The 12,015-nt window shown below is 34.8% G+C and overlaps 1 protein-coding gene across 1 annotated transcript in view; it reads left to right on the top strand.

Moving 5' to 3' along the window:
- The window catches only part of GABRA1 (gamma-aminobutyric acid type A receptor subunit alpha1), a 54,944-nt gene extending 44,205 nt beyond the window's left edge, over positions 1-10,739 (top strand). Inside the window, exons 8-10 of the mRNA XM_045551235.1 lie at positions 1,738-1,890; positions 6,583-6,785; positions 7,855-10,739. Coding sequence (XP_045407191.1) covers positions 1,738-1,890; positions 6,583-6,785; positions 7,855-8,166 — 668 coding nt within the window. The 3' untranslated portion in view covers positions 8,167-10,739. The remainder of the gene's footprint in view (positions 1-1,737; positions 1,891-6,582; positions 6,786-7,854) is intronic.
- Positions 10,740-12,015: the final 1,276 nt, after the last annotated feature.

Below are 12,015 nucleotides of genomic sequence, written 5' to 3'. Positions count from 1 at the left end.
ATGAGTGAAAACAAGAAATAGAAAATGAGCAAAAAAGGGAAAATGAAAATTGAGAGTGTGCTGTCAAGAAGGTAGGGACAGTCATCATTTGATGCTATGAAGAAGGTGAGCATCTTGCTGGAAGGCTGAGAAAGAGGCTTTAGTTACGAAGATAATGATGAAGTCCTGAGCAGTTGTAGTCACATTATAGGGGCTGCAGTTAGATATCCATGGTCTGAGATAAAAATGTTAGGTTGAGGAGGGAGAAGTTTGGAGGGGAAAGGAAGGAAAAAGGTGGAGAAAGGTGAGTGCTAAAGAAAGTGATATTTTCTTAGCTAGAGCACATCTGTTTCTTTCCTCGCCACCCACAGCTAGCTAGCCATACATTCTGAGTGAATAAGGACAAAAACTGCTGAGATTTGTAACTGAGAAAATATAAAGCAAAGAAAAATAAAACCATTCTGCAATTTGGGTTGTGTGTCTATTGCTTTGTACCTTTAAATGAAGTCAGAATTGGGATTATATAAAGACTATGGAGAGTGCCTAAGCAATCCACTTTTTTCCCAGACCATGTTAGAAATGGGAAAGCTTAAGGGCTGGTTATAAATACAGATTTTCTTGGCAATTCAAAGACGGGTTTGTGAATCTAGGTGGGATTTGAAGAATTGCATTTTTCAAAAGCTTCCTAGGTGATTCTGAAAAATAAATTTTGAGAAACTGTTCCTGAAAAATTGGCACTTGCATCCTAGGCCAAATTAGTGAGAATGAAGTATGAAGACAAGTGGTTTGAGGAAAAGGAAAGAGAAGTTTATTAATTTGCTGGCAAATGAGGAGGGCAGTGGACTTTCATCTCAAAGACTGCCATCCTGCCTTTAAGCAGAAAAAGAGGGCTTTCTAGAAGGGGTTTTCTGGTAGTCGGGCTCAGTCTACATGACCAGTGTCACATGTTGTGGCTTCGGGCCGTTGTTCTTTAACTATAATTGGTGGTTTTGCTTGACCTTATCTCGGGTGACCCTTGTCAGACAATTCTGTTGAGCCGTCTCCTGTGGTTTAAGATACTAGAAAAACAAACAGCAAAGAACATTTTTCCGCCCATTTGATTACTGGCCTTGGGGAAGGAATGCAGGCTTTAATTCCCAAAAGGGTGAGGGGTTTTACAGAGACAACTTGTAAAACATTTCATTGCCCTTTTTCCAACCTTTACCTCTGTTACAAAACAATGGATTCCAGCCTACTCTTGTTATTTTGTAGATCAGGCCAAGCTAAATTACTCATCTGAGGTCAGAGAGATACTTAAAGAAGTGCTGGAGCTAGAATTAAACTGTCCTGACCTGCACACCAAAGCTCCTTTAGCAGACATTGTGAATTTGCCCTGTAATGGAGACACCGAGGATCTGATCTGTTTCTGATCCATTGGTATATGTCAGAAAAGTTAGCACATTGTCCTCTCAGTTCATAAAGCCAATCTGTAAATATACTTTCAAATTTGTCCCTTCAATATATGATGTATTAGCATTAGGAGGTAAGAATATGCATGAAGACTCGGGCACCTCCATCTCCTCCTCAGAGACATTTTCCTGTGTGTTAAAAATGTTTCTTTTCTCTTCTGGATAAAAAGGTTTCTCTCTAAGAACTGAGTGTCAAGTGGAGAAAGGATGTGTCTAACCTACAGGCCTTTGCTCCTGAGAGTAGACCTCAGAGATAACATTTATGTTCAAGGTCAAATTGTTCAACCTTACTGTCTGTTTCACTCTCTAGGAGAATACGTTGTTATGACCACTCATTTCCACTTGAAGAGAAAGATTGGCTATTTTGTTATTCAAACATACCTGCCTTGCATAATGACGGTTATTCTCTCGCAAGTCTCCTTCTGGCTCAACAGAGAGTCTGTACCAGCGAGAACTGTGTTTGGTAAGTGCCAGTCAAGATACCATGGCAAGGGTGGGGAGGGCAAGTTATATCATATTTATGACATTGCAAAGAGAATGAAAAAATCATTATACATAAATATGAAGTTATTACAATAGAAAGGTTCAAGGGCTTGTCATTCTCATGATATACTTTCTTTAAATAGCATGCTGTTTTAGTGCGTGTGAATAGATGTATTAACAAACATTTGACTTGATATTTGGGGATAGAAATGGAGTAAAGCTGGAATAAAGTGCATCATACCAGTTCAAAAATGCATACACAGAAACCGTAATATTTAAATCATATATTTAGAATACATAACATGTACCAGTGCATTTTTTAGAAATCTTAGAAAATAGCAGCAAAAGTACTTCCTTACATATGTAAAAGTTGGGTTTCTTTAAGTAGGGAAAGCTAATTGATGATCATGATATCAGCAATAGGAATATCTCAATTTGCCTAATTTGTGCACTCCTGAAGAATTACAAATATATGTATTTTCTATTGAAATATTGTAAATGACCTAAATGCTTCAAGTTAACGCAATCTAGTGGGGAATTGTTTAAAGGATAAAATACCTCTTACTAATAGGAAAACTTCCTTTGTAATTTATTATTATAGAATTTGTGTTTCATATAAAGAAGTATCTCCTGCCTGTATCCCAGTATGCTATCTCAATTGTACTTCACAGACTGATAAAAATTCCACTATAACAAATTTATTGATTCATTCATTCAGTGTATTTTTATTTGAAACCTACAAGTGGCCCTTCTACATTCTAGGCACAGAATACAGTAGTGAACTGAACATAAACCACTCCCCTCATGATAGTATAGTCTGGAGATTAACCTTGGAATAACCGTAAAATTATGGATAACATTTCTTGCCTGTTTTTATACTAGGCTCTGTTCCATGCAATTAGCCTACATTATCTTATTTAACCCTAATAGCCTATATACTATAATTGTCCCCATCGTATAAAAGTGAAACCTAAGGAACAAGAAATTAAGTAATCTGCCCAAGGTCAGAAGCTGTTAGGTGGAGGAGTCTGGAAGAAGACCCAAGCACTTAGCTCTGGAGTCTGTGCTCCTAGTGATGACGCTGTATCATCACGTCTGTGCTATCATACTACAATGACAAGACATGGAATGAGGTTGTTGTGGTCAACTTCGTTCATGTAGAAATAGCAATCTCAGTGAAAGGTTCAGTTATCAAGGTTCGTTCCACAAATAGCAACTAGGCACCTGCTGTCTTTAAGTCCTGAGACATTCCTATGGAATCATCCTGCAAGAATATGCAACACAGGAAAAATCAGTAATCTCAGAAAAAAAGCAAGACTCTGCTACAAGTGCTCAGAAAAGTATCTTTTCTTCTGAACTTGGCAAGTTGCTTATAAGTTGGAAACCACCAGATCTTTGCTCTGACAATAGCCTAAGCACACAGCTAAATGAAGATCCAGAATAATTCTAGCTGCAGAGCAAACGAGCAGTTCATTTTGAACACATTTTTGCCTATTACCATTTATCAGTATTAACTAGTGTTGAAACCTGAACTCTTGTTAAGATGCTCACTTCTATATGTATATGCCATTTGATCCGTTTATTCACTAAGAAATAATTTAAAAAAAAAAAACAGAACACAGAATACGCTTATTTTGTGTGTTTTTGTTTTGTTTTATTTTTGTAGAATGAGCCCAGAAGTATAGTGAGAAAGATTTTTTTTAAATGATGACTTTTCCCCCCTCCCACCCCAAGAAATTCTACTCTATGTATTTGGAAATTCTGTAAAGTGTTTCAGGATGTTTTATAAGTGAAAAACATTGCTATTAGCATTTTCAATGTTCTTGTATCTCAACTGACGCATGCCCTTTTAGCGAACATAGCTGCATATCTGTAAACTCAGCTGTGGCAAGTATTTCTGTGTTTCAAGTTGTATATATATAATGTTTTAACTTCAATAGAATCACAAATACAATTTTCCAGACCTTTAACCTTTTAACATTTATTTAGCACTCATGTTTCTATTTAGTCTGAACTCAGCACATTTTCCTGAACTCTGTGATATGCCTGAGGGGATCACAAATATTTTAAAAAATACCAAAAGAAAAAGAAAAAATAAATTCTGTACTTTATAACAGTGTATTAAAAGGCACCCAGAATGCAAGAAAGTTGAAGTCTATTTTATGCTTAAAAAGATCATCTTCTTGGCCTTCCATGCTGTTTGTAGACAAGGTGGTCATGTAACTTTGCTGCCAAATGCATCCAAGTCTTAGGCTCAGTCTCACCACCTACCAGTTATACAACATGGGCCAATTCACTTCATCTTTCTCAGCTTCAGTTGCCTATAACATGCAAGTACAAGAAAAGAAGTAATTCTATTTAAAAAAAAATCAAATGAAAACAACAAAATAAAATATATAAATCATCTGCCTTAGTACTTAGAACTTAATAACTGTTGAACACACTTTTGTTCCTTTCCCTTTCCCTGTAGCAGGAATTGTGAGACAACACACACACACACACACACACACACCTTTCTTTATGTTATTCTTAACTGCTCTTAAATTATGGATACATTTGGCTTAAGAATACCTATTCTCAAATTACTTCTGACAGCTGCCTACATAAACCAAAATTTGAAAAAATGGAATTCACTGTAACAGGAATTTATCAAAAAGGACTGATGTGGTCAATTTAATAGTAATTAGTTTTGTCCTTAGTAAGTATCAGGCTAAGTGCTAAAGGCTTTATTGCATTATTTCACATAATAGTTACAAAAGTCCTCTGATTTAGACTGATTAAAATAATCTTATGGGGAAATTTTTTTTAAAAAGCTGAAGAAAACTAAAAAAACAGAAGCTCAAGATTTTGAGGCAATTTTCCCAAGGTCATGCGGCAATGATAGAACTGGAATTTGAAACTAGGTTGCTCTGGACTTTTAATTACCTTATTATTTTCTCAAGTTAATATTGATATGTGAGTTTGGAGGCAGTTATCCAGCCAATATTCCTTAAACCATTTGTTAGTTATGTAATATGGATAATGCTCCAGAACTTTCTGCAAATCCCCAAAGCTCAAAGTAAGTCAATTTCTTACAACTCTGAACAACTGTCTAAAATGCAATTTAATAAAAAATCTCACAGTGTTTCTCCTTAATCATATCAGTTCCTAATGTAGTTACAAAGCCCATCTACCTTGAAATTCATGGAAAACTAGGGAATACTGGTTGGTTTAGAGCAGCTTGCAAAAGTTTGCTATGTACCACCTATGTGACCATGCGGATTTGCTAAAATTTGTCAAGAGAGAGAATCATAGATTTGAGTTTTAGACATGGAATGACAACACCTTCCACAGCAATACTTTATTTATAATCTTTAAAATACTTTCACATTTAAAATTAATCCTCACAATAATCTTGTGAATGATTGGGCAGAAATTTCCCTTTCCTAGAATTTCAGTTATGGTATAGACAATATAGAGAAGGAAAGACAAATTATCGCATTTACAGATACGGAGTCTGAGGTCCCTACAAGTTAATCCACTTACTTGAGGTCATAGAGCTAATAAGTGGTGAGGCTGAGACTTGTCCTTGGAAGAGGTCAGGATTGTTTTCATAGCATGTAGCCTGATCCACCCCAACTGGCTTACTATGAGTTGTTTTTTAAACATTTTTAAATGGCTTAAAAGAAACCTTATGGATTTATACTTCTGTACCTAGTACAGCGCATTACATGTAGTAGGTATGCAGCATTAATTTGTTAAATGAACATTAAAGGATATCATCTTTCACATATTACCTCATATAATTATCTAAATAAACTAAACAGGGCCAACTTGAAAACTGCTATGGATAGATTTGCAGAGTAGGGAAGATGAGGCAGCATTAGCAGAAAGGGAAAGATTGTGAACACTTGAATCAGAAAATCCTGTGTTCATATGTTGGTTTTGCTAATTCTTAGCTATGTGACCTCTAGCAAGTTACATGAAACTTAGTATTGTGTATATACGTGTGTGTGTGTATAATACATGTCTATATGTATGTTGGCATATACATACACATATATATACACACACATGTGTGTGTGTGTGTGTGTGTGTGTGTGTGTGTGTGTGTGTGTGGTGGCTTCAGGAATTTCTTCAAAAGAATAGGTATTTTAGAATCAGAAAAAAATTAGTATAAAAGCAGAAGAGTTGATGTGGAAAATTATCAGCCCCAAATTGTTCAATTATCTATTACTAAGAAGTCATTGGCTTCTTGTTTTACATATTTGGGGTATACAGAATATTAAACAGAACTGAGGATTTAGAGATTCCTTATGGATCAGAAGCAGTGCAGATGTATGACTTCTATAATATTTCAAGACTGAGTACAGTGAGGAGTGTTATTTTCTGTCTTACCCAGGACACCATGTTCAAAGGGCCCATTTAAAGGAGTTCACTATCTTACCAATAGCTCCTCAATAGCAGAGCAGTTTATCCCTACAGGATATCACCCTCAAGTACTGCCACACTATGAACCACAAACTACACCAGGGATAAATGAAGTTTCATCCATCCCAAACCCAAATGGGGTGAATTAGCACCCACATTCTGTCATGGTACTGTTGATTTCCCTTCATTCAAGTAGGCTGACCTCCAGTGATAAAATTTTGTAGTATGGACCTACATATCCATTTAATATTTTTCTTTACAGGAGTGACAACTGTGCTCACCATGACAACTTTGAGTATCAGTGCCAGAAATTCTCTCCCTAAGGTGGCTTATGCCACAGCTATGGACTGGTTTATTGCAGTGTGCTATGCCTTTGTGTTCTCAGCTCTGATCGAGTTTGCCACTGTAAACTATTTCACCAAGAGAGGTTATGCATGGGATGGCAAAAGTGTGGTTCCAGAAAAGGTAAATGCTTTCCTAGTCCCCATGATATGTAACTATTATGTCTCTTTAAACCTATGAGAAGGAATGTTGGGCCTGGGGGATGGCATGAGTATGCAGAGAGAGGAGAAATGAAGATTCTTTTTTTTTACTTATATCATAAATAATTAAGCACTATGATAATTCTGTTACTGCTAAAAGGAGTGATTGTCTGGGTGGATAGAAGTGCAGAGTAGGGTGAAGGAGATAAAGGAGACACATGAAAGTAAAGATTTCTAGTCCAATACGCTTTCCTGTTGTCTCTATTGATTTGAGAACAGGGACAAACTGTTAACCAACCTGAAATTAGGAGCAAATAAACTTACACAAATCATTATTTACCAAGTCCATTATAATTTTTGTAACTTGAAAATCATAGTCTTCTAGTTGTTTTCTGAGACTAATCACTCTGAGCATAAATTTATAACTATAATACTTCCATTGAATTGAGTTTGCAAATTGAACCATCCACAATTTTCAGTGAAATCAAAGGCAGGCACATTTTCTCTTTCCAACATAGACAATTGCTTTAGGGATCATAACATGCAGACGTTACCAAGAAATGTTTTAGAAATAATCTAGGAGGACTCACGCTACAGCAGTTTTTCCCAAATTCTATTCTACAGAGTAGTGGTGTCTTGAGATTGTCCCTGAAAATTCGATTCTGTGGTCAAATCCACTTGAATATCGCTACATTCTGTATTGCATAGTCAAAGTATATTAAAGAGGCTGAAATGGTCTATGGTATAAAATCAGTTGACTGTTTATGTCATAGTTACACAAAGGTATTAGATTAAATAATCCTTTGTGGTGGTAACAGCTACCATATTTAATAGAATCTAAGGTGCTCCAGCTCTTGATGGCAAAGGCTGTAAGATATTATCCACATTTTAAATTTATCCCAATAAGACAGTCGTCAATTATGTTTCTTAGATTTTTCAATAAAGCACAGACTTGGGTTCCAAAGTAAGGGCTACTTTGCTTAACAACTTATAATTTTTACTTCTCACAGTTTTTCTAAACAAAATGCTTTACTGTTTTCTTTCTTCCACAGCCAAAGAAAGTGAAGGATCCTCTCATTAAGAAAAACAACACTTATGCTCCTACAGCAACCAGCTACACCCCGAATTTGGCCAGGGGTGACCCTGGATTGGCCACCATTGCTAAAAGTGCAACCATAGAACCAAAAGAGGTCAAGCCCGAAACAAAACCACCAGAACCCAAGAAAACCTTTAACAGTGTCAGCAAAATTGACCGACTGTCAAGAATAGCCTTCCCGCTGCTATTTGGAATCTTTAACTTAGTCTATTGGGCTACCTATTTAAACAGAGAGCCTCAGCTAAAAGCCCCCACACCACACCAATAGGTCTTTCTAGTCATCTTCCATCGTTCGGTCCTTTGCACTGGGAATTGCTTTATGTTCTTGACGCAGTAATTCCCATCTGCTTTATTGCCTCTGTCTTAAAGAATTTGAAGGTTTCCTTATTTCCATAATTCCTAATAAGAACAAGAGACCCCTGTCTGGCAGTCCAGAGCAGAGTGGAGTATACATTGTGGAGATAGGATTCTGAAAGAGGAAGGGAGAGAGCAAAACCATGTCAGAAGGAGACAGAATGAGAGAGGAAAGGAGGGGGAAGAAGGTTCAGAGATAAGAGGGAAAGTAGAAGAAAAATAAAACTTAAGTATAAACCCAAGGTCATTTGTAGATATATATTTCCAAATATTCTAAAAAAAAGAGATACTGTATATGTGAAAAATATTTTTATGTGAAGGTGTTTAAAAGGATACATTATAAATGTTTCATGAAGAAAAATTTTGAAAGATCTATGTCTTTATTGCACAAACTATGGCGTGTTTATGTTTTTGTTTAGTTTTTTAAGCTGATGTGTAGATAGCTTTAACATTTTGTTTCCAAAGCTAAAAATCCCCAATTTTTTTCCTCTTAAAAAATGCCTAATGCATTATTTTGTCATAAAATGCTATTTTAAAATTCATGGAAATTTCATAGGCAAAGGTGCAGCTGCTCACTGTAGAACACATTTAGTCCAATGGAGAGAAATGCTTTAAATAGGATACTTCATTATCATCTGAGCTTTTACCACTAGACTCAAGGAAGAATCATTTTAACAGACACATACACTCAATAGAAACTAAAAAAAATTTAAAATAGAATAAAATAATTTAAAAATATTCCCTTTTCCACCCTATTTCTTGATAGCACATGGGCCCAATTATCATTTGATTCTCATTATAAAGATGTTTATAGAGGGGCAAAAATATTTTGCAAGCTCTAGAATTGTTGAATGTATTCTTTTATATAACTACATTAAAAGCTGTAGATTGAAATTTATGACTAGCAAACAAAAATAGAATATATAAATTATATATGTAAATATACAGCATGAGATTGTACATTTTTTACTTTTTTAAAAGTTGTGTTCTTAAAATATTGTGTAGGAATCACCACTCTTAGCTGTTATAATGTTAAATGCTATGGAAATGCATTTGGAGCCTGCATTTAAGAACAGAACAGCTGGTAGGAATCAGATGGAACTTAAAACATATGGGTACGAAGTCCACTTATGTAGAAAAAGCTTATAATTTCAAACGTTGTCTCGTGTACGGTAGTAGATCAGTTGCTATCTGTTCAAGTCATGCCACACCACATCTCCCTATTTTAGACTATTGTAATATAAAAAGAAAATGGGAAGCATTAGTTGGAGCTAGAAAAATCTACTGTACATTATTGCTATATTTGCTGATACCAACTACTTCAATAAGTGTTGTACCATATGTAGCATTAAATATAAAATACATAAAAGAATGTACAGAAAATAGCTTTTATTGAGTAATATTATTACATTTCATTTATACTGTAGCAATATATTTGTAGGTATACTATGTAAGGGCTTTAAATTACAGAGGTCCATTAACATTCTCGATAAAAATTCTAGTCTGTTTCATTACTGCCCAGATGTTTTAGAGACAAATATTTATGCAGAAGGTATTTTTGAAGTCTCCTTTTGTCTGACAGAGTTTCACAGATATTTAAATTTCATGTTCAGAATCCACAGGTCATGGTCTAAACACATTTAGAATACTGCAACATAAACTGTTAGCGTAATTGCCAAATAGGGCAGTTGGGATCCATATCCAAGTTTTGAGCAATGTTTTTCTCAAAAAGCTGCTATCCAATGATGTAGGAAAATACACTGTGTTTTCCTCAACAAACTCTGGTTTTCTTTTTAAATGTGCTTCGTTGTTTGATTTGGTCCTGCCTAAATTTCATGAGCTAGGCCAGTAAAGGCTGAACCAAGGACATCTCATCCTCTGCTATCATGTATAGATATTATGTATAGAAAATAAAATAAATTACGGCTCTGACTTCCGTGTTGCCGTTTATCTTGTTATTTTTCGGCGTTAACCTAATGTGTTTATTGAGAGCTTTTTGACTTTCACACTCCTCATGGCTAACTTTTAGTGTGTGTTTTGTTCATTAGATGTGAATATTTCTTATTAGTCTGCTTTCTGCTACGCAATGACTGCATTTCTATCATTTCTTAGTTTGTTAGTATATGTGGATGGTATTCTACTGTATAAATTGATTGCACAGTTTATCAAAGACAAATTATTCTATGTAGCTTTTCTACAGTGCTTTGCTAAACCATGTAATACTAGTTAAGTCTTCCTTGAAAATAAAGATACACTCTTATAGGGGACAGTTCCTGTTTACTCCCAGGAAATTTTTTTTTTAAAGATGACACTGAATGTTTATTGCACCTTAGTGCAGTGAAGTGGCAATAAAACTTAACATGAATCAAGGTTGTTTATGGCAGATGCATGTATTGCTTTACAGAGTTTAGCAAAAGCTCTTAATTTTATGTCATACTGTATTCTATTATAATAATAAAGCTAACATTATTCAATAATAAAGTGGAATACTTGACTCTTTTTTCGAATTATTAAAAGGATCTTCCACTGTCCTGTTTTAACACATTTTTAGGTTAGGAGCACCTAGAACTACCAAGTGCTACCAGGAATCTAGGCCACTTGAAAGATTTTTGAAAATGTCTCAATAGTATTATCCTAAACTGTGATTTTAAAAGAATTACTTAAAATATAGAAATTTACTAAATACCTGGTATCTGGTGTTACTAGCAGCACTTCAAAATTTTCAAAACATAAACAGAACAGAAGCAAAATGCTGAAATGATAGTGAAGTTTGCTCATATCTATTGTTAATATAGGGAATTTGTTTTCTGATATGCCCCCAGAGACTCTGGTTTAATTGTTTTGGGGATGGAGTCTGAGCATTATAGTTGTAAAAGCTCTCCGGATGACTCTTACTATGTAGCCAAGGTTATTACATTGTTAATATTTTTTATTTTTTATTAAATTCCTTAATATTGCCATAACCAAATAGATCAAAGTAAATAATATTTATACTCACTTGAAAGACAATGGAAAAATTATTTAAATGATAGGCCTAAAATTACCCAGTTTCTATACACCAGACCATAAAAGGAAAAAATCTTTCTGTGTTAGATAGTGGCCATATCAAAATAAAGTAAATTGCATTTTAACAAATAAAACATATATTCCCCTTAAAAAATAATTTACAACTTAAAAAAATTATTTTAAAATTCTCCAACAAAATGATTTAGCATATGAAACTGCCCATGTAAACGAGGTGAACCACCACATTCATTGATTTCTGGGCTCTCATAATAGAAAGAATGTAGTGAATGATGATTATTTTGGCTATCAAAGCAAACAATGTCAAGGTTCACCACATAATTATCAAAGGAATCAAAATAAGAACGGGCTTGGCATTATTGCTGACCATCTGTTTGAAATTCATTGTACCAGTTAGTTATAACCTTCTGGTGGAGTTTTCTAAAATCTATCCAGGTCTCATGATTAAGAGCAAATATGTGACTTGATTATATTATCCTCACAATTCAGTCAAACAAGTTAAGCTGAAATGTTGGTTTAATTTAATTAAACTAAATTCTGCTAACTTTGCTAAGTCCCTTCCCTGTGCTAAGTACTGTGTTCATTGATGGGGATGGAGAGGTAAATATGACCATTTTCCTTAAGGAAACCATAGTTTTGGTGGAGGAGGAAGACAGAAAAATCAGACAAATATAATAAAATAAATATTATGATTAAAGTAAAGGATTCTAACAGGCACAATAAGAGAAGTACCCTGCTG

This window comes from Lemur catta, chromosome 5 (genome assembly GCF_020740605.2).
Source record: "Lemur catta isolate mLemCat1 chromosome 5, mLemCat1.pri, whole genome shotgun sequence".
NCBI lineage: Eukaryota > Metazoa > Chordata > Mammalia > Primates > Lemuridae > Lemur > Lemur catta.
This window is presented reverse-complemented; position numbering and strand designations above follow the sequence as displayed.